This window comes from Calypte anna, chromosome 12, assembly GCF_003957555.1.
Source record: "Calypte anna isolate BGI_N300 chromosome 12, bCalAnn1_v1.p, whole genome shotgun sequence".
Lineage (NCBI taxonomy): Eukaryota > Metazoa > Chordata > Aves > Apodiformes > Trochilidae > Calypte > Calypte anna.
In genome coordinates this window covers 9,141,736-9,164,170 of record NC_044258.1, presented here as the reverse complement: position 1 = coordinate 9,164,170, position 22,435 = coordinate 9,141,736, and the positions used below count along the sequence as shown (strand labels likewise).

General features: G+C 41.4%; 2 protein-coding genes across 2 annotated transcripts; one reads left to right on the top strand and one right to left on the bottom strand.

Annotated features, from left to right (window-relative positions):
* Window positions 1–843: 843 nt before the first annotated feature.
* Window positions 844–11,912, top strand: ARF4 (ADP ribosylation factor 4). The gene is made up of 6 exons (XM_030458334.1): window positions 844–1,214; window positions 7,750–7,830; window positions 8,311–8,420; window positions 8,903–8,974; window positions 9,648–9,773; window positions 10,649–11,912. The coding sequence occupies exons 1-6, from the start codon at window positions 1,148–1,150 to the stop codon at window positions 10,733–10,735; spliced, it is 543 nt and encodes a 180-aa protein (XP_030314194.1). The 5' UTR covers window positions 844–1,147; the 3' UTR covers window positions 10,736–11,912.
* A 5,460-nt stretch (window positions 11,913–17,372) lies between these two features.
* On the bottom strand, window positions 17,373–22,073 carry PDE12 (phosphodiesterase 12). The gene is made up of 3 exons (XM_008499000.2): window positions 20,785–22,073; window positions 19,688–19,766; window positions 17,373–19,023 (listed from the first exon to the last, which is right to left on the bottom strand). The coding sequence occupies exons 1-3, from the start codon at window positions 22,027–22,029 to the stop codon at window positions 18,581–18,583; spliced, it is 1,767 nt and encodes a 588-aa protein (XP_008497222.2). The 5' UTR covers window positions 22,030–22,073; the 3' UTR covers window positions 17,373–18,580.
* Window positions 22,074–22,435: the final 362 nt, after the last annotated feature.

Here is a 22,435-nt window from a genome sequence, read left to right as displayed (position 1 = left end):
GGATCTCAAGAAAGCAAATGGCAGGGGCTGCCTTCCAAGAGAAACTTAACCAATCCTCAGCCTATTTCCTGTATACATGTGAGAGGCCTGTGAGAAACATGTTCAGCCTACACTCCATAATGAAATCAAACAAACCTCTCAAGAAGGGCCTGTTTCTAATAAACCACAGCTTCTTTCAGTTTCATTCCCGAATTACTTCCCTCATCTGCCCACTCCTTCTGGATCCTTCTGGTTTGCCTTCACGCTTGGCCTCCAGGCTGCTGCAGTGGGTCCAGGGCACAGAAACTGTAATAAAAGGATGCCACAGTAATTCCTATTTCTACGAGAAAGGGGCAATTTCATTTATTTATTAACTGGCTCTATTGCTGCCAGGCTGTACTTGGGGGCTGAATCCCCTGCTCTCCTCTTGCTCTCAGCTCTCTTGGCCCTTGCGGGGAAGAGCCTGTTGGCTGTCACGCCTCAGCGCAGCAGCAGCACAAGCCTCAGCGCATTACTAGGCTCGGGGGATAGGCCGAGGGCAGCCGTGTCCCGGTGGAGGCACTCGGGCCCCGCCAGCCGCTCCGGCGGGACCGGCATTTACCGCGGGGCCACGGCCGCAGCCTGAGGAGCCGTTCTGCGCCCGGCGGACTGCGTTTCCCAGCATGCCAGGCTCAGCCTTGCCCCAGGCGGCCCGGAAGCTGCGCCGAGGCCGGATGGAAGTCTGCAACTACATCTCCCGGCATGCGCTAGCGGCGGCGGACAAAGGCGGGCGGGCGCGGAGCTGGCGCAGTGCTTGCTGGGAGTAGTAGTTCTCGCCTCACTTGGGCTCTGTGCCGTGTGGCGGAGGATGGTGACGCGGCCCGGGGGGATGTGGCGAGCGTGACGCGACTTTGTCCGCGTTGGAACCGGGCGGCCGTGGCGAGCGTGACGTGGCAGAGAACGAGCGAGCGAGATTCCCGTCACAGGGCAGCAGCTGCTGCTGTCGTTGCTGCTGCCTTCACCTTATAACTCGGCGCCCCCGGGCGAACCCCGCACACCGGCCGCCTGCCTGCTCTCTCGCGGAAGGATCCGTGCGCACACAGCCGCCTGGCCGCGCTCGCCCTCCCTTCTCTCCTCACCGCGCTCCTCCCGCTGCTTGCGCCGCCGCCCAGCCCCGGCCGGAGCCGCCATGGGCCTCACCATTTCTTCGCTCTTCTCACGCCTCTTCGGCAAGAAGCAGATGCGCATCCTCATGGGTAAGGGTTGGGAGCGGCTCGCTACCGCCGCCCGTCCGCGGCCCTTCCCCCTGAGCTTTGCTGCCGGGGCCGTTGTGTCCTTCTCGGCGGCTGCCGCCAGGCCCGCTCGGTCCCTTACGGACGCGTCCCGGTGGGGGAGGGGAGGTTGACGGGAGGGAACCGTGGGTTCAAGGCGGGGGTGCTTGCCCTGTCCCGGGGCGTGAGAGATGGGACATCACTCCAGCCCCTTTCCGCGGTGCTCGCAGGGTCGTTGTAAAGTGAACGAGCGGAGGAAAGAGATGGAGGGGTGAGGAAAAGGGGTGGGGATAGGGATATGTCTGCCGTTCCTTTTCTCCGCCGTGTTCTCGCTTATTCTCTTGTCTGCCACCCTGAATCCTCCTCTTGGGGGTCCTGGGAGAGGCAGGGCCCCTCATTTCTCCGGGGTTTGCATCCGGGGGTGGGAGGCTTCAGCCCTTTCCACTTGCACCTGCGTTTCCGCCTGCGTTGAGCCGGAGCGATGTGTAGAACAAAGATCAAATTGCAGAAGGTGAAAACGGCGCCTGCCTGCTGGGGAGATGGGTCGGGAGGAGGAGGGAGGGTGTCCCTTTCCCGAGGAGATGGCGAGGAGGTGTGTGAGGCCCTCGCCTCTCCCCGCGCTGCCGCTGCGGCTCCGCTCGGCCTGGGGATGCCGCTCCTGCCCCAGCTGTGGGGTGGCTTTTCCAACAGGATGTGATAGAGCCTGCTGTGTTGGACACCAAGAGCATAAGAAATCGGCAGTAATGGCCGATTTTTGATAGCTAAGGTATATGCCTCTCTGATTCTAGGAAAGGACATTTAAGTATATCGTCTTTGCGTTTTAATTCTCTTGACACTAATGGATGAAATCATAAAACCCACTAGGCTCCTTTTTTTAATGCTTGTACACTGCTGTCAGCCCATAATTATTTACTTGGAATTAGATTGTGTTTCTAGTGAAACGAACCATGTAAGAGTTGAAGCTCTTGAAGATTCTCACTCAAAGATTATGGTTCAAAAGGTCAAAGAAAAAGCATACTGCTTTCTGGTTTTCTTACACTTCAACTCTTCCCTGCCTTCTTCCACCCACCTCTTTACCCCCACCTCAAGCCTTATGCACAAACAGGTAGTAAACCCCGAATTTTTCTCAAATGCTCTTAGAGAAAGAAATGGAGCTTGACTTGTGTCCAGACGAATGGAGTTTGTCCTAAGAATTTATATAAAGTCATTTTGGTGTTGCTAGCTATGTGACTGAGTCCTAACTGTGAAACTTCTTGGCATGCTACTTATCCTTAATGCTGCCTGCTTACTCATAGCAGACACAGTAATGGAGCATTTTAAAATTAAAATTTCTGTGGTTTCCATAGATGTGATGACAGATTTTTATTACATGCAGAGTAATTTTTATTGTATCTTTGCTGTTTGAAATTAGAGACTCTCATCCATTTCAAAATAACCTGAATAATTTTTTTGTCTTTGAGACAACCTAGGACATCTGTTGGGTTCAAGGAAGTGGTTTGACTCCCTCTCTTGCAGCCAGACTTTTCATATGGCAGAATGAATGAAGTAAAATTTTCAGATGAGCTTGAATGTAGGGTGAGGTAGTGTCTATCTATGGTATTTGTACTTCTGCTGCATTTTATAAATTAGTGAAAACAGAAAAACAATGTCACACAGATCAAAAACAGTTTGCAAGGCTCTAGTATCTTCATGGGTAGGTAATCATTTCACATGATATGAGTTAGGGAGCTGCAGCTTCTAGCAGTTGGTTCAACTACTTTTTGGTTTTTTTAAATGAAAATTATTAGTACTTACTCAAACACAGGACTGGTTCAGAGCATGAGACTCTACCATATTAGCTGTGTAGTACAGGAGGCTAAAACTTTTGCTAGGTTGTGATGAGAGTGTGTCATAAGACCTAAATAAAATGTTTAGAAGCAGAATATTATATTGGAGATGACATAATTAATTTATACTTGTGGCATGGAAAAGAAGGGCTTCATAGAATACATACTATAGCACTCTGAGGAGAGATGTCTGAATGAATACTGGGACTGAATTAATTTTTCTTCAAGGTGTTAATTTTTAATTTATGATTTGAAAATTAGATGGATGAGGATAAGTACATAGTGTACTTTAATGAAGTAACATTATGGGGTAAGGTGTTTATGGAGAAATATTTAGGGGGAAAAAATATGTGGATGAGTTGATAATAAACAGATGATTAATTCCTTTTTCAGAGTTCACCTTCACAGCATTCCTCTGTTTCTGCAGAATTCAAGATAAAGTAGAATCAATCTAGCTCTTAAGACAGACATTTTGTTACTGAGTCCTGTACAATTTGAATATTTTTCATCATGTACCATTTACCAACAGTAAATATGACACATCTTTTATATTTTCAAGATACATCTATGGTAAAAGGTGGACATTTAATGGTTTTGTTTTGGTTTTTTAAACCTGCACTTGTCTAATTAAGTGCTTTTCAGACAAATAAAACAGTTCTGAGGAAATGCACGGAAAACAATTTCTGTGTTATCTTTATAGATGGAAGTAACATGAGGGAAGAGAAAAGAAGTAACTGTAGGGTAGGGTTGAATGACTTAGATTTGGCAAGGGCATTAGAGTGGACAGACTGAGTCCTGAACCCGCTTGTACCTGTTTGTAAAACTCTCCACTTGCAGTTTTTTTGACTTAAAAAAAGGAACAGTATTGATTCATTCTGCACCTTTCAGTGTCATAATTCAGTGTTCTGTGTCTTGTAGTTGTGCAAGTGTTAACTAAGAAAATAGCTACTCAAGAGATCTGAATGCAAAGGTCATCATTAAGTACATTAGGGAAAAAATTTCAAGTTATTTCAGAATTCTGTCATTGTACAGCACAAAGGCATTTCTCTGATTTTTACTTGCTTGGGTTTTTTGGGTTTTTGTTGTTTGTTTTTTTAACTGTTGGTTTGCATGCTGTTTGGGTTTAGTTTTTTTCTGTTTTTTTAGTTTTTTTCTGTTTTCTTCAGAAGTTGTACTGAAAATGACCCCTTCTGTCTCCCAAAGACTTTCCCAGTTGAAAGTAAACCTGAAAGATGAGTACATAAAGGATAAACAAGACAAGTTTTGAGAGAACTGGCATAGATGTGAAGAAAAAGTGAAGGAGCACAAACCTGTAGTAAATTGGGATTCATTAATTTGCTTTTTTAAAGATGGCCTTTTTTTTTTTTTTTTTTTGTAACATGAATGTCACAAATCAGTTAAATACTTGGTTTTGTTCTTGTGTTTTTTTTTTTTCTCTGATCATGGAAAACATTTCTGTTGGAAGTAGCAACACACTGAATTCTATAGTAAACTTTGGAAATCTCAATCTGACAACCTAAATGTCTTGATAGGGACCAGTGCAAAACCTCAGTTCTTAATTTTTCTGCATTTGTAGTTTGTATGGTTCTGTATTATCATAACTGAGGCAGCTTGATATTCAGCCACCAGTGATCAGAGTAGAGAGCTGGTAAATGAGGGATGTGATGTTGTCACAGGAGTGGTGTTCTCAGAGACAAGGAAACTACAAGCTTGGGACTTAGAAGCACAGCTGAAAGACTGAATAAACACTGTTAAAAGGAGTGAAGGGCTGAGAACCACAATAGCTTTAACAGCAGCTGAAAGCACTGTAGCTGTTTTTTCTGCAGCTAGAGGAAGGGGATGTTTGACTCAGTTTAAATTATTTCAAATGCAAGCCTATGCTTCTCATTTGTACTTTACTGTCATCTCAGTGCTCTGTGTTACAGCTGACCTTCATGCTGTACACTGAGATTCTTACACCTTGGTCTTGTCAAGGGTCATGCAGTGCAATCAGTGAAAATGTAGAATCAGAAATTTACGTTCACATTATTTGAGGGTTTAAGACTTGATTTAACCATGAAGATTAACACCTAACCTAAACTGTAGCTCATAGGTTTACACTTACTGTTCCAGTACAAATGTAAACGTGCTTATTCTTGGACTATTAAAAGCAACAATTACACTTGGTAGCAACTGGAAAGATTAAAAAAGTCATTTGGTACTTTGAAATTTCTTGTTCTAAAAAGGGTGGCAAAGAGTGAATTGGAGTAAGTAATGGAGACTGTGCTCTTAATGACCGTTCCTTGTTTAGACTCTGTAACACTTGCAATTTGGCTGAAAGAGGCACTATTTGCAAATAGGGTCACGGTGATGTGCAGAAGTTGCCATCTTCCAGTTAAAAGCTGCTGTTTCAGGTGTGGAATTAGAAGAAAGAAAACATCTAACCATAAGCCAGCCTGCCTTAGTGCAAAGTCCAGCTGCTTAATTAGAACTGCTGGCAAGAGTGGATTTAAGCAAAGTCTCTGTCTGGGCTTTGGGCTTACACAGGTAATAGAGCCTTCTGCCAGTGCCATGGAGATAGGTGGTGGTGGTGGATCCTGGCACTAGAGCAGAGTGGGGAACTGGGGAGTAATTTCTTCAGTTTAAGAAACTGCTGAAAAATCTTCATTTCTTAACTGAGTTTTATCTTCAAATGGCCGTCAATACCTTGGCTGTGTTGAAATTAGATTAACTGTTTTCTTTGTCTTTATGGTATCTTCTCTATAAACCTTAAACACATTGAAACCATTTGTGTAGATAACATCTTTCTTTCATTGCCTGTTTTAACAAATCTTGTCAGTGTTTAGTCTACTGATAACTGTTTGGGGGCTTTTTAGGGGTGTAAGACAAGAGTGAGTATCTATAGCTTTAATTGGTGGTTCACTAAAGAATCTTAATGTTAGATTTATTGGAAATTATCATATATATATATCATGTACATTTAATATGTTTAAAGATCTAGGCATCCTACAAAAGCTCACTTGAAACTGATTTATGTGAAAATAGTGTTGGGCTTCAAGCATCGAGCTACTAAAAACATAGTTTTTCAGCGTAGATGGTGAGGGTTTCAGAGTTTGCTTAAGGGGTTTTTCTAAGGCTACCCAACACTTCATTGCTGTAAGGAAAATGCCAGCATTTGCAAGTTTCATGACTTGCAAGCTCTTCTGAAACTTCTGCTACACCATGTCTTTTTTCTTTTGTGCTTGTGTGTGGTTTTAAGAGAACAACACTCAGACAACAGGAAACTTAAAACTGTTTGATTTTTTAATTTGAGCATTTGGGGAGTGTATTACCCCTCCAAGAGCTTTTGTTTTGGTGGTGGGTTCTCACACACATACCCCTCTTTCATGACATTAACATTCTCTTAACATAACTCTTCTTTCATGACATTAACAACTCGAGCTGCTTTTTTTTTTTTTTTTTTTTTTTACATGCAGTGACAATACCAAAGAAACTGCATTGGCATGTGTAATCCTGTTCACATTATCAAAATATAGGACAATTAGAGCAAGTTTCTTTTAATTAGTTTGCTGTAATAGCAGTTTGTGTCTTGAGAAGGAGGAGGCTTTTTAAGAGCTTGGTTTCATTCTGAATAAGTAGGTAATTTCAAATTCCATTTTATTGCAAGGCTAATGAAACAGTTGTATCATTAATAGTCAAGTCATCAAATCACTTAAAGCTTAATGTGTTGCAGTCACTAAGTAGAAAGTTAACTTGAACACTTAATATCATTATTTAATTCTTTGGGGGTTATTGTTTGGGAAAAAAATTGACTATTGGAAGTTTAAATAGATACTGTATTCACTGTTGCTGTGTTATGTATTTAGTACCTAGTATTTATTTAAGAGCTTGTGTGCTGACCATTGGATTGTTGGTGTGATCTCCACTTTTTGCTTTGTTTTTTTAAGGATCTTAACTTACTAATGCTGTAGCTTACACTGAAAACCAGAAAGCCTAAGTTTTTTTGTAGAAAAAGAAGGGCAAATTTCAGTGCAGAAGGCCTGCTGTAAAGATCAGAAGTGGAGACTCAATGAAAGCATCTTGGTGGATCTCAATGACTGGAAATGATATCATGAAGAAGAGGTACAGCCCTTAGGGCATATGTGGAAGGATTACAGGAGTTTCCTAGTGAATGTGGTTTTGTCAGTTGAAAAGAAATGTGTTAGCAAAGGGACAAGAAACGAGTGAGGGAGACAGAAGTGCCTCCCATTTATAGTGCCAGCTTCTCTTTGTTCAGGTGCATGCAGAACTTGGTCTTAGGTGAAAGCAGAGTAAGGCCTTCCCCAGCTGGAGTGTCAAGTAGCAAATGTGATCAGTTAGAACCTATGTGCTGCTTGTAGTTTGTTGCTAGGCATTTACAGCCATCTTGATGTGCACAGAAGAAACTTTCAAAGTGAATGTAAAACTTAAGTAACACAAAATCTAAGAAAGATGGACAAGAAACCTGTAAGCCTGTAGGTTCTAGATGGAAGTGTGTTACTGTGCTTTTCTTCATTGCTTGCTGGGTAGAGGAAACAGGGAGATACATACAGTAGTATATCAACTACAACTTAAGAGTGCTGAAAGAGTTGGTTTGTTCTTAAACCCCTAATACTCTGCCTGTAAAATGGCACACTTTTAAGTTTGCATGTTGTAATTCGTATGGTGAACTAAATACAATTTTCTATTTGTTCTAGTTGGTTTGGATGCTGCTGGTAAGACAACTATCCTTTATAAACTGAAGCTGGGAGAAATTGTCACCACAATTCCCACTATTGGTAAGATAACCAATTCTTATGTCTTCTTTTTACCATAAATTTATTTATTAGAGATGGGCTTCTGAAGAGCTTAGGGATTTGCTATCTCTGCTGTTAATCTAAGAATCAAGATAAACATGAGCTTTCTGGTACATAACATAACTGTATGAGACTGAAGATACATCTAGACCAGCAGGAGATGCTTAGGAGTATAGGAACCAGCTAAGTTGCAGTACTTCCCCTAAACACCATTAACCTCCAGGCAGTTAGTTGTTGAAAAACTTGCTGTACCAAAGGTTGTGTGCTTGGATTTTTTTTTTTTTTTAATTTTTTTTTTCCCCTCTTCAGCCAGTTTTCCTCTTGATCTAGCAATTCAGTTCTTATAAGCAGTTTTATATATATTTGGGAGAAATAGACCTTAGTAACTGCCCTTAACATGACTAGAATTACATTTTAATGCTAGCATTGATGGTTTCTAACTCTTTGCCTCTTTTATCTTAGGTTTTAACGTGGAAACGGTAGAATATAAAAACATCTGTTTTACAGTTTGGGATGTTGGTGGTCAAGATAAAATTAGACCTCTTTGGAGGCATTATTTCCAAAACACACAGGTAAGAGTCCTGAGAAGACCTGAAGACATTTGAATAACAGAGATGCCATTAGAAATACCGTTTTGTACAAACTTTTAAATAAAATATATGCCTTTAATCGTGTGGGGGTTTCGAGTAAATCATGAGATGGTGAAGCACTTGTGATTCTTTTCACTGCATGTAACACGATGCAATAAGTGAAAAGGCAGAAGGAAGAGTTAGTTTCTGAAATGTTGCTGGTGCCTTTTATTTCAAATCAATGGATCCCACACAATCGATCAATTGACATTTGTTATTGAACTTTTTTGATTTAGAAGGCCTAGCTTTATTTTGCAGTTGAAACTTGTTCAGACTGACATCATTCATTGCTTAAAGAGAAATTTCTGTCAAATTGGCTTGCCTAAAAAGGGGATAGTTGACAATTCAGTAAGAGATTTTTGTTTTTTAAAAAAATAACAATGCATGTTTACATTTGATTTTCAAAACTGCTTGACTTCTTACAGGGCCTCATTTTTGTGGTTGACAGCAATGACAGAGAGAGAATCCAAGAAGCAGCAGATGAGCTGCAGAAAATGGTAATATCAATAACCTTTGCTTTGTCATGTTTTCTGATGTATGTTGGCTTCCCAAAGAGATGTAGGGTTTTAAAATTTTGAGTTTGAACAGTGCACAATAACTTGGTCATTCAGGCATTGCGATGGCCTGCCCAGGACAGTGGTGTAGTCCCCATCCCTGGAGGCATTGAAAAGGCATTTGGACCTGGTCCTTAAGGACATGGCTTAGTAGCTGACTGTGGTGTTAGTCCAAGGTGGGACTGGATGATTTTGGAGGTCTCTCCCAACCTAAACATTCTGTGATTCTGGGTCACAGAGTGCACTGAGTTGTAACTAGAACTCTGTAGAGAGCTTTAGCTCAGGAACATTAGTGTGTGTCAGAAGCTTTCATTCCTTTATTAAACCTTAGTAGAAGCACAGCAGATTAAAGAATTTTGGAATAACAAATTTGTGCTAAGAATTTCAGCAGCAAGGTGTTGGTAAAAGTAAACCGTGTCTTGAAAGAACATTTCCTGATTTGTAGGAGAAGTTCTGTGGAGTACTAGTTAAATTTTACCTAGTACTTAGTGGTGACTTCAGAAGCAAGAATGAAAAAGTTGATAATGTTTAAATCAATATTTGGGTTTCTTTAGCACTTGTTGACACGATTAAAATACTTTACTGATGTAATTTAATAACATGACCATTTTTTCAGCTTCAAGAGGATGAACTGCGAGATGCAGTGCTGCTTCTGTTTGCAAACAAACAAGATCTGCCAAATGCCATGGCAATAAGTGAAATGACAGATAAACTAGGTCTTCAGTCTCTGCGTAACAGAACTGTAAGTGCTGAACATCCTGGTTACTGAATTCTCCTCTTCCTTTCTTATAGATTATAACTATAATCTCCCTTTAAAGGAAAGGGAAACTTTCACTTCTTTCTGTAGAAAGATGAACATACATGCTATTAAACTCTGTAGTGTAGAGTTTAAAGTCCTCATGCAAAATAAGTGATTTAGAAGTATAATCCAATGTTTACAGCTGCTGCAGTGTTTCATCTCTTGCCTTCTAGAAAAAATACAAACACTCCAGGCTCTCACTGAAATACAGCTGTCAAACATGTTTAACAAAGCATGTGATGAGTTTTCCTGTTTTCCCAATACTTGTTATTCTGGATAAGAAAATGCATTCTGCATTTTCACCACTACAAAGATGGGAAGAAATACAGTAGCTCCTGAATAGTTAAGATTCCCTTCTCATCTGCACAAGCCTTTGAGACATTGTTTTTTTCACATAAACCATTTATCCTTTTCTAATACTCACTTAAGCTCTTCTGTATGTTGACACACTAAGATCATAGAAAATGTCTTAAAGATCTGTAATTTAGATAATTCCATGTCCATTTCCTTGAAGAGCAGTCTTGCAAAAAGAAGCCAGTTTTCAGCATATAAACCACATGCAAGTTCTGTATTTGTTTTCTGATGCACTAAAGTGTTCCTGCAGTTGGTCAGTAGGCCAACACTGAATTTTTGAATAGTGCCTGAACTCCATCTACTTTCCAAAACTGGTATCATCTGTTCACTATTTGCTCTGCTTATGGTATAAAATGGTGTTTAGAGCACTAATGGAGTGTGCATCTGTGTCACACACTGTGACAACGTAGCTTGCATTTTGCCAGTTTGTAACTTCAGTTTTTCTTTTTGTTCTGTGTTACCAGTGGTATGTCCAGGCTACCTGTGCTACACAAGGAACTGGTCTGTATGAGGGACTGGACTGGCTGTCAAACGAACTCTCAAAACGCTAACTCAAACTGGATGACTTTCACCAGGGACATGTTTGATATAAGTGGTCTAGGCTTGTTACAACAAATTAGTTTGCATCTTGGTTATTACAGTATCTGGAACTGATATTTGGGCAGGATATTACAGCGTTTCAACTTCTTTTGTTGCCAATTATTGTTTACCGAGCTACATGTTGCAAAGGTAGCAATATACTTGGGTAAAATTCTCCTTAACTTGGAAAAAGTGTATCTTCTGATTTTATTTCTCTTGTTAGCCTAAATGCCTGAATATAGTTATTGTGACATCTTTAAGATCTGTTTTGAATACTCTTTTGAGCCCCAATAAATTAATGTTTTAAAATTTTTTTCTCCTTCCTTAGTTTACTGATGTCCTGTTTCATTCCTCAGACAGTCTGCTGATTTAAAAATGTAGCATTCCGTATATATTTATTTCTCTCCCTTGCCAAAAAGAATTCCTAATACTGCTTGTACCAGCCAAGGAAATGCTCTAAAACACTATATAAACCTACTGCACTGAGGAACATTTTATTAATCCTTGGGTTCTGTAAGCCCAACTTGCCTTTGTGTGAATTGGATTTCATGGGTAGAATAGTTCTGTGCTGGTTGCAAAGAGCTCATGTTGAGGTTGTTTTTAATATTCAGCAGATTGTCTTCCTTTATATTGTATCTTTTTTTACGTTGCATGTTGCTTTTTGGTATCAGCCTGACTATTTTTGCCCAGTGTATAATAGTTCTGCTGAAGTTCAACTGTTTGTTGGTGAACATATCTTCATAAAGAAATTTTGGAAAATTCATTAAATTCAATGGATTAGTTTCTTCATAACCCACTTGGAATTATTCCTAATAAAATGAAAAAATGTGTATTTCTGTGTATGTTCTTGATTCCTGGAATATCTGATTTGCCAGTTAATCACTCTCTTTCCATATACTGAGCTTTACTGCAGCTTGAATGTGAACATCAGCCTCAGATTTTTACTTGTTTGGGGCTATGTAGAGCAGGACATGGAAGGTGGGCAGCAAAGTTGTATACAGTGCAGTTGAGTAGCTGTCATCAAAACATATAATTCTGTAAGTGTTTCCTGAAGTTGTAAATCTAAAATTTCTTTCAGAAATATGTCCAGATATGGAAATATTAAGTTACAAAAATTGTAATAAAATGAATACAAACTGCCTGGAAAGCATGCATGTCTGTTTCATAGTTGTATCTATACTGAAAAAACAACCCTGGTTCTAGCAGGAGAATCAGGTGCTATAGACAGCTGACAAGTTAACTTGAACACTTGTCTAGGGATAATAATGGTGATAGTCACCCCCAAAAAATCAGCTCTATGCAACTGTTACTGTCTGCTTTCATATTTGTGCCCTTTATGCCTCTGTTGTTCAGAAGACATTATTAGTCTTTTTTTGAGGCTGCTACTAGTAAGTATTTTAAAATTTATTTTTCTGTTGCTTCTGTCTGCTGTATGATGCAGATATGCCTCAATCCTACAACTGAAATATTCTGTGGATTATATGTTTGTAGGAACCTGAATCATGATTACATTGCAGTTTTAGGCTATGCTTATATCTTATTTTTAGCATAACTTGTCTTATTCTTGCTACAAGAAATCCCAGTGTCAAGGCCTGATGAGCCCATGCAAGTTTAGCTTAAGAGCAACTTGCATGGGAGCTTCTAGGAAGTGCTGTTACTGTGACCAAATCTAAGCAGAGAAAATTCCTGAGCTCTTGAATGGGGTCATTAAAAGCCTTCAATTTGTAACAGAAACCCAGGAGGTGTAAGTTTGTCATCTTGGAAGCAAAGTCTGTGTTATGCAGTTCATTCAGAGCAATATTAAACTATGGAAGGTACAAGACACTTGATAGGCTGTGGAACAAAGTCACCATTGACAGTTTCCCTCAGATTATTCTCAAGTGTTGTAATTTCTCTAAGCATTTTCAAGGTACATTCTAGATAAAGTGTCCTTAATTCTAAACAGCAATCCCTGGGGTTGGAGCCTGTGCTTAGAAAGTCCTGTCTCCCTATGACTATCACAAAAGTAGTTTGTTACGTATATTTTTACCAACTATTGCTATGAGCTGAAATCTTGGTGACTTTCTTTTTACTTTGGAGTTAGTGCTACTTTTGTAGCAAGTGTTTGCCTGTTAGTACAAGAACAAATGTAATCCTGATGAGGTTTTTTTATTATGTGGCCTTAACTCTTTCAGGCTGGCACTGCAGTGTTGAAATCCGTAACTTACTCCATGAACATAGCTACGTGCCAGTCAGTTGATTTGCTGTGGCAGAGATGCTTTCTTAAGCTGACCAAAATCATAATTGGTAGGCTAGTCTTACCTAAACACAGTGCAACTGTGCAGTTGTGTACAGTGAAGACAGACTGTCATGGAAAATATTGTGGATAGGTTAAAAAAAGTTGGGTTTTTTTATTGTTTTGCTGTTCTTAGAATTGCTATTTTTGGGTTAAAACAATTATACAGGGACCTGTGTGTGTTGTATATCAGTAACAACATACAATACAGACCTGCTTTCCAGAGGCACGTGAAATTCCTATGAAGATCCAATTCTGTCATGTCAAAAGTTTAGATGTGCTGTCATTTTCCTATCAGAAGTCAAACACTTAAACTGTTGTCACCAAAATCAAGAATCTTAGGCACAAAACCCTAAAAGTTTGTTACCCATTCTTTTGTAATGACAGGAAATCCTTAGTTCTAGTAGCTAAAATACTTCACTGTATAGCATCAACTCCTATATTCAAACAGTGAGTAAGTTCTGCTGCACTGGGGAGCCAGTGTAGTAGTGTTTGTATACAAGTTTTTATTTCAGTGAATCAGATGGCCATCCCAACTACAGAAAGCAAAACACTGAAGAATGAGTGTTTGCTGTGGCAATGAATGACTGACACTCAGGGGTCCTTTTTGAGCATCAGCACCTTATTCACAAAATATCTCTATTTTTATACTTGTCATTGTCTTGTCCACGAGCACAGGCATAGTTTGTGTTAATTTACTATTGGTTATTATGAGCTAATCCAAGGTCTTGTTATGTCTGTTGCCTACATTCTTTTTGCCCAAAGTCACCAACTGCTTTTGCTTCAAGGATAAAGTGCTAATACATCTAGGCCAAAGTCTTCAAAACTTAAAACACTGTCTGCTACAAGTGTTTTTTCTTTTATTTGGCCATGCTGACACAATTTACTAATTGTATTTTCATTACATGCATGACTGGCTTTTCATTTTTTTCGAACATTAGGAGAGAAGTTTTGCATGAATATTCAGCTCAACATACATACCAGAGCAAAAGGATTACTTTTTCTTAAATGTAACTAACCTGATCACTCAATTCTACAAAATAAATTGTGGTATTTTATGTTAGTTTGCATTTGCTTTGGTTTTTAATTAAAAAAGGCTTAGTGATCAAAATAATGAACTTGCTCTATAACTGTTTGAGAGATAATTTGCAGACTTTGGTCCAACTTCTTGCAAGCAGTATAAAAATCAGTTCAAACTGCATCAGAATTAGCAACAAATACTGTAAGGATTTGTACTCCCTTGGTTTGTTCTCTGTTTTAAATGTACACCAGTAAAAGAATGTACTGGAGACAACAGAATGCTACAAGGGCACTTAGAGCAATGGCCTTGCTTGCATAAAAAGTGATACAGGGTTTTGCCAGTAATGAGAATTTGGAGCCCAGTCTGCAGTTCCTTACTCTGTGTAATCTTCATATTAAGGTCTGGACAAAAGCAATTTGAGTGCAATATAATCAAACTTTGCACATCGCTTGGTCCCAATCCAAGTTTTCCATCCTTGGTACTGACGGGGACTTAAATAAAAAATGACATTCAATATGCTTCTGTTGGACCTATGCACAATTCTTAGCTACCAAATGTGGTGTTCATTGTGCAGAAGAAACTGTAAATGCATCAGGTTCTATTTCAAAATCCAGAAAAACACTGAAATGTTTCAGGCTTTTCTTACTGGATGAGAGCTGAAAGTCTTGAAACTTTTTTTTTTAAATTTAATGCTAGGAATATGAGCAATGAGGCAACTACACAATTAATTTGAGTTGTTGAAGGATCTGACTCCTTAGTGTGTTGGGTATTTTCCCCCTTTTCTCCTTCCTTTTCTTCCTCTTCTCAGTCATACTTTGCATTATTGTTTGCTTTATTATGATAAATAAATATATTTTACTTGAAGGCTTGAATTACTCCCTTCAAAACCAGAAGTGAAACAAGAACTAAGGATGTTTAAGAATTCAAGTACAACTGTCATGGGTGGCTACGATCCTTTTGTCTGATACGGACAAGGTCAGGGATAAAAATAATGCAAGTTCAAGTTGCCAGACCAGTCTGAAGGATCTGGCAGAACCTAATTTGGTTTTGTACATATCAAGTACACAGGTAAACTACATTTCATGAGAAACAGAACAACCCAAAAGCTAGCCAAGTATCTGTTCCCTCCAGAGAACCAGTCTTTCAATGTTCTTAATTCTTGTAATGTTCTTTCCAGTGTTTGTCCACAGCAGGAGCCAGTATGAAAAGAAACTCCTCCCTCTCAAGACAAAAGCTGGTAGCAGAGGTTGGAGCAGTCCTGTCTCTTGAGTTCATTGCATCCTGTATCCAAGATGGGAAGGTTGATTAGGAAGCCATCTTCCCTGTGCCCTCCTTCCCCTTGATCTGCAAGGAGACAGAAGCTGCAACCCCAGTAACAAGACAGGGAAAGAGAGGGACATCCTGTTTCACAAAAGGGAAGCAGAATAGCAGGCAAGTCTATTCTCTTAGCAGCTCCATCTTCTGGTACTATGGGGAAAATACAGATTTTTAATGGTTTGGGAAATAAGATGAAGCAATCCAGTTGTAATAGATGGGTACTAAAAAGTAGAATGTTTTTTAATGTTATAGGGGGAACTCAACTGGCCTGTGTAATACGATTTCACTTCCAGACATAACAATTGCAATCTTACTATCCTAAGTTCCTGAGACAGCATTTCTGCTGCTAGCCTACAGGTGTGCATTAGCCAGTAGTGGGTTTTTTTTGGGGGTGTTTTTCCCCCAGATTTTTCAGAGCCGGCAAACTGCACAAGGCCTCTGATTCAGCTGTAATGTAATAATTTTGTGTTTTTCCGAGGTGTTAATACTTACAATTTTTTCTTGAATACTCCAATTCATTTTTCTGCCTTTTATAATGCCATATACTTGGAAACATTTGAAGGTATAACCTTCCCTCATTTACTAAATACTCTTTTGCCCAGTTACAAGGTCTACAGCCTCCATTATGTTTGCAAGATCTTCTCCTTATTCCTCTATTTTGAAGTTTAGTTATGAATCAGATACTTTTCTCAGAAACTTTCTAGTCTGTAGGAGTGCAGGACATCACCCTCAACTCATTCAAGACTGAATTACACTTTACTTTTCAATGAGACTTATCAGGTAACAATAACTGATCAAGGAAAAACCCAAAGTATTCAGGGTATTCAGTAGTATAGGGTGAGTAATATCCATCACTCAGTTGCAATGTTCTAACATCATTCATTGCCACATTTCATTATGATTCCTAAGCTTTTTTGTCCAAAGGCCTTTAGCCACCCTTTGGCTTCACTAAATGCTAAGTTAGCAGAAACTGAAATCTGAAGGTTTACAGATCAGCCTGCCAAAGTACATTACAACTGATGAGTGCTCTTTCAAAGAGGTCACATTTCAAGTTTGGCACCAGATACGTTCAAGAAGGTGAATACCTCCCAGCCCTGATCACTTATTCCCATAGCCAAGCCAGCATCTTGCTCTTTGGGCTCAAGGGGCTTTATGGTGAATCAGCTCAGAATGTAATGACCCACTACAATGATAATACAGTTCAGAAAAGAAAAGGCTCTGTATTTTTAGCTGTATTACTTCCCCACTTGAGGTCACTGTAACATGAGCATGAACGAGTAGCCAGAATTCTGAGGCACTAGAGCAGGATGAGGTAACAGAGATTGGGGTGAGATGATGATGGAAGGCTAACAACTAACAGTGCTGAAAAAAAAACTACTTGCAGAAGATGTTTACTAGAGATCTTTAGTAATCTAGGTTTCTACAAGCTTGCACATTAATGAAACAGTTCTTTTGTCAGTTCCCATTTACCCATGTGCAGAGTTGCTAACAAAATTCTGGACAGTTCATGATATTTGTCATCTCACGTCGTTGTTTGATACATATTAGATTTATGGACCTGCATCTTTTTAGCCTCTGAGGCTAAACCTGCCTATTGGCCTTTCTAGTGCAGTTGTTTACCAGAATCAACTTGTTATATGTGCAGAAACTATAATAACAAGAAACAGTAGTAATTTTATTAGAGATAACATAGAAAAGGCTAAAGAGTGCATGGTTACCAAGCTTCTGCAACGCAGAATCCTTCACAATACAGCAGGTACTACTAATAAGAGACAGGACCAACAACCCTCAGCAATATTCTACTTGAAAGCAACTGCCTGTTTTTAGCAGTATATGAACAGTTTGCTAAATCCCAGCTATAAACTACAGTCCACCAGAATGTAGTGGAGGCAAGTTGTTGTGCAAGGATAGGGTACAGCTTTTATCTGCCTGGGTGGACTTGTTCTCCCACAAAAGACACCAGCAACTAGAGAAAAAAAAAAACAACTGGCAACAGTGACAGACAACTTAAAAGGAAATTTTATTAGGTCAAAAGGGACATCTAGTGAAATAGTATTCAAATGCTGTTTGCTTCATATGGATTAATAATGCAGGGAAAGAAGCTTCTTGAATGAGTCAAACCCCTCCAACACAGTCAATGAAGGTATAGATACAATGCATTTGCCCACATCCAAATTATCTCCTACAAAATAGGAAAGACTAGACTATTTCTAGAAGGAAAAAACGTGGGTAAAAACACTATTTAAAAAATTTAGCCTTTTTTATGAAATAGAGGATCAAAATAGGACAATTGGGATAAAGGTCTGCAAGTCACTTGTGTTTTTTTTTTAAGATTTAGGCACAGGTAGCTAATGCACCACACAAGTGAGTCTCTATCTCCCTCTACCTGAAAACAGATTCTATTGTTAAAAAGCTCCCTCCCATCTAGACTTGGCTGTCCTAAACTTCAGTATTTCTTATATTGCCAATGGCTGTAAACAACAGAAGGAACAGATGTTCAGAGTAGATGCTACCTATATATGTAGTCCAATTTTACCAAGTGCTGAAGTTACCCTCATTACTCGTATTAAGTGGACAAGTAAAATGCTTCCAAATCAATTATAACCTGGAGTTTAACATGGTTGACTGCTGACAGAAGGCCTATTCGCTGATAAATAAAGAACATCTTTTAAGAAGGTAACAGGTACAAGTACATTGTTCACACCACTTACTAAAAATCTGAGACATAGTAATGGGTATTGAACAAGACAAGCTTATTTTTTTCAAACACTGTCTTGCCACAACAGTAATTACAATGAGGCCAAATCAACTAAATGCATGTTTTCAGGTTCTGCATTTGGCTGTGAATTAAATGGGGTTGTTTGTTCACTGTCTTTTAAATCTGATTTAATTAATGTATCTTTTTTTAACAAAATAATTTTTAATCCTTTAAAAACACCCATAAAAAGGTATATGATAATCCAATTTTCAAAACCCCCTACCTTAAATATATTTTTGTATTAGAATATAAAAAGGAAAGGGAAAAGTTGCCATGCAAATCTTCTGAACAGTGTAATAATATTCAGTAGAACCACTAAACACATGAGCTTTTCAGTAATTGTTTTAACTTTCCTTTCAGTAGCACAGAGGCCTGGGTGTAACCTCAGCACCCCAGCAGTTGAGTTTCTTGTTTGAAAAACCCCGAAGCACCATGCAAGAGCTGATCTATTTCCACTTCAAGTCACATATTAGTGCTATATGATCAGAAGGATGTGAAACACTTGGCAAAGCCTGATGGGTTGTTACTTCTTCATGACTTGGCAACGGAATGACCTGTTCAACCTCTAGAGCATTTTTGTCAATGAAAATGTAGTCCAGACATCCATGAAACCCACCAACATAGTTTGTATAAGCAGGTTCTCCACAAGCACTGAGCAGTTTGAAAGGATGGCTTAGAGGCATATTGCACCTTTCCTCTTCACCATTTGAGACCCAGTCTTCATGATCTTCAGCAATGCCACCACTTTTAATAAAACTGTAAGTTCCAGATGATGGTGTACTATTAAAATCTCCACAGAATATGACTGGTGTGCTAGGATACAAGTCACATGCTACATGCTTGATGTGAGACAAGGCTACAGCAATTTGGACGAGTCGGATGTTCCCACCTGAGAATATAAAAGCATATTACACCTCACAGCAGCACTGGAGGAGTTTTTCATGTTGCTCATTTAAGCATGTACTATGTTTTAGCATAGTTTTCCTAAATGAAGAAGCCTTTGAAGTTTGTGACTGTAACAGTTTTAGTGAGGCAGACAATGTTTTCATTTCAACATGCACACACAAGAACTCTGAACCTTACACTCCCATAGCACAGCAGCTTTGTTTCATGTCAAACATCCTAATAATGTTCCTGAAAGGCAACTAATAACTAGTAACTAATTTAAAGGAGAATATCTCCTAGGATCTTTTATAGCCCAATTTGGTTGCTGTTCTGGCAATACCCCAGTATAACTCCTTAAGGTACCACAGAATTGGGAAGCCATGAGCTATCTGTATTTTGTGGCCTACTCTGTGGGTGAACTGCATGTAACATGACTTGCCTTGCTTTCAGCTATATTCTACTGACTCCAAAGCAGACTAAAACAATCTTACTGTAAGGAAAATATACAAAAAGACCTGGAAGGCTTGCTTCATCTAGGCAGGATGCCCTCAATTCCAGAATAAAAAGTTATAGCTGCAAAAAAGTTGAAGGAAAATCTGTTCACCCCAAAAAGGACAAAAACCTTTACAAACCCAGTTATCCTACATTTGGGAACATGACAAAATTACCTTTTGGATGCCAGTACAGGTGGGTATTAGCTACACAAATCTTCCTGGAAGGAACAGCTGTAGACTGAAGAACTGAAACCTTCAAGAGAAAAAGCAATTTTGATAAATCTTAAATAGAGAGATTATAATATTTTAATCAAGCATTAGTCAGTTTATACCTTTAAGGCAATCCAATTTAAACAACATGATGCTTTTAACTAACGAACAGTACAGCTCCTAACATGAGTGTATTCATCTATATAAAGTCTGGGTATCACCACTTCATCCAGGTACTTAACAAATGCCCTATTGTCTGTCTCTGGTTTGGCTGTATTTTCCCTTTAATCCATCCCATACTTTTTCATAATACGAGGCTAATGCTGTACCACTAATTTCTTTCATTTTCTTTACTCCCATCTCCACAGCAGAATTGGAGTGGTATCTCTGGTTTTAGCAAGCAAACTGTAGCATTGCATAGTTGCTAAACTGAGGCTAAATTATGCCTATCAAGGAAAGCTTGTTAGTCCTACTCAGCCCATGAACAGGGATCACCAATGAGTGTTTCTGAAATTCCTGACTGACCTACATCTTGCATGTTGGATCTTGCATGTCAACTCTGTTGGCAGACACACTGACATCAAGCTCACAAGCCTGCCGAACCTTATTTCTCTCCCTCCTGTCACTTTGTAAAGTGACATTATTGAAAACTAAATTAGCTTCTTGTAAAAAGGCTGTATATTAGATGATTTTCTAATCAAATACATATTCTCACACATGAGAGTAAGTATTGACAAACTTGGCAGTCAATACCACCATGAACACCTGGCCCAGTCTCAAGAGCTGCCGTCATCTTAACACATATCTTAACACAGAAAACAACTTTGCCTTTATTTAACAAATTTTGGTGATGTCATACATTCTGTTTAGTAAAACCTTGATGTTCTCTTCTTTTTTCAAGTTGCTCTTCTGCTCTGTCTATCACCCCAGCTAACAGAGACCATACCACTTCCACGTTTCAGACTGCTAACCCTTAATAAACCTGGCTGCACCTGCCGGGAGAGGTTTGAAGAAGAGGAGAGGGAAAAGAGAGAGAAGAAGAATGCAGCAGAAGCTCGTACCTGCAGCACAGATGACCTTTGAAGCACCTTCTCCTTCACCAGAGGGTACTCGGCCAGCTTCTCACACAACTCCCTGTGCAGGTCTGAGAGCAAGGCTTCGCTGAAAGCCACGTCGTGCTGGCTAAGGAGGCTGAACTTGTCCCTGCGGTAGAACGTGGCCAGGCCTTCGTGCTGCTTCTCCTTGATCCTGAAGAGCCCTTGAAGTCCAAAAGCATCCAGGGCTGGAGACAAACTGTCCACGAAGACAGACTTATCCACTTCTTGCAAGCAGATAAGGTCGGCGTTGTAGCCCGCCAGTTCCTTCTTGAGGAGGTTCTGCCGGTAATCGAGCTCCAGGGCGTACGGGGCGCAGTAGGGGTAGAGCACGGTGCGGGAGAACTCCGTCTGGGCGTAGGTGTCGGCCAGGATGTTATAGGAGACGGCGCGAACGGAGTCCTGGCCGCAGACCTTCCTGGTGTAGAGGTGCCGGGAATCGAAGGTGCAGGCACCGGGTCCGGCCTCCACGGGGCCGCTGCTCTCCACCTCGCGGGCCGGCCCGTAGCGCTGCGCTCCGTCCCCAGGCGTGCACCGCAGCTTCAGCCGCAGCCCCACCAGCGCGTTGGAGGGGGTGAAGACGCGCTCGGTGCCCGCCGCCTCTACCCAGCCCGGGCCGCCGTCTCCCGCCGCCGCCTCCCCGTCGGCCTCGGGCCGCTGCTGGTGGTACCAGCGGAAGAGGCAGTGCTCCGGAGCGGCGAACTCGGTGCTCACCTTGGGACAAACGGGGAAGCCGGCCAGAAGCGAGCGCGGCAGCTGGAGCTCGGTGAGGGCCGGCGGGTTGCGCTCCACGCGGTACTGCGCCTCCCCGATCTGCAGCACGGCCCCGTCCTGCCAGGCCGCCGCGTTCGGCACCTCCTCGGCCACCGCCTCCCCGTCGCGGGTGAAGAGCCGCACGGCCGGTGTCTCCGCCGCCGCTTCCCCCGCCGAGCCATCCTCCGCCCGCGCCTTCTTGCTCTTTTTCGCCGCCTTGGCGTGGCCCTTGGCGGTGTTGGTGGCGATGCGGGCCAGCGCCCGGCCCAGCGGCTCCGCCTGGTCCCGCTGCATGTGCCTAGCGCTGCCGTCGGGAAGCACTAACCGCAGGCTCAACTTGGGCTCGGAGGGCACGCACCGCACCACGGCCCGCTCCATGGTGGCGGCGGCGGGCAGGCGGCCACCACCGGCGGGGATGCCGCTGAGCCTCCCGAGGGCGGAGCGCAGCCGGCGCCACATGGAGCCGGCGCCGAGGCTCGCCCGCTTCCGAGAGGCGCAACCGGAAATGGCGGGAGGCGCGCGCGGCCTCGTCAGCGGGGTCGGGCGGAGCGGCGCGAGGGAGCGTTAGCGCCTCACCGTGACAGGAGCGGCGGTCCCACCGCGACCTCGCTCCCGGTCCTGAGGGCTGGGCCGCTTATCCCGGGGATTAACACAACCCTGCAGCGTAAGTGAGGCTGCCTGGAAAAAGAGCGGGCTTTGTTGCCTCAGCCGTGAGGAAACTCCTCGCGTCCTGTCAGGAGAGCCCTCGCGCCCGCCTGGTTAACCGGCCGTCTGGAAAGGGGGTGGGTTTCCCAAGTAACGTATGATAACTGCCTGAGGATAAATACCTTGAGATGAAGGAGTTTGTGAGAAACCATTTCATGTC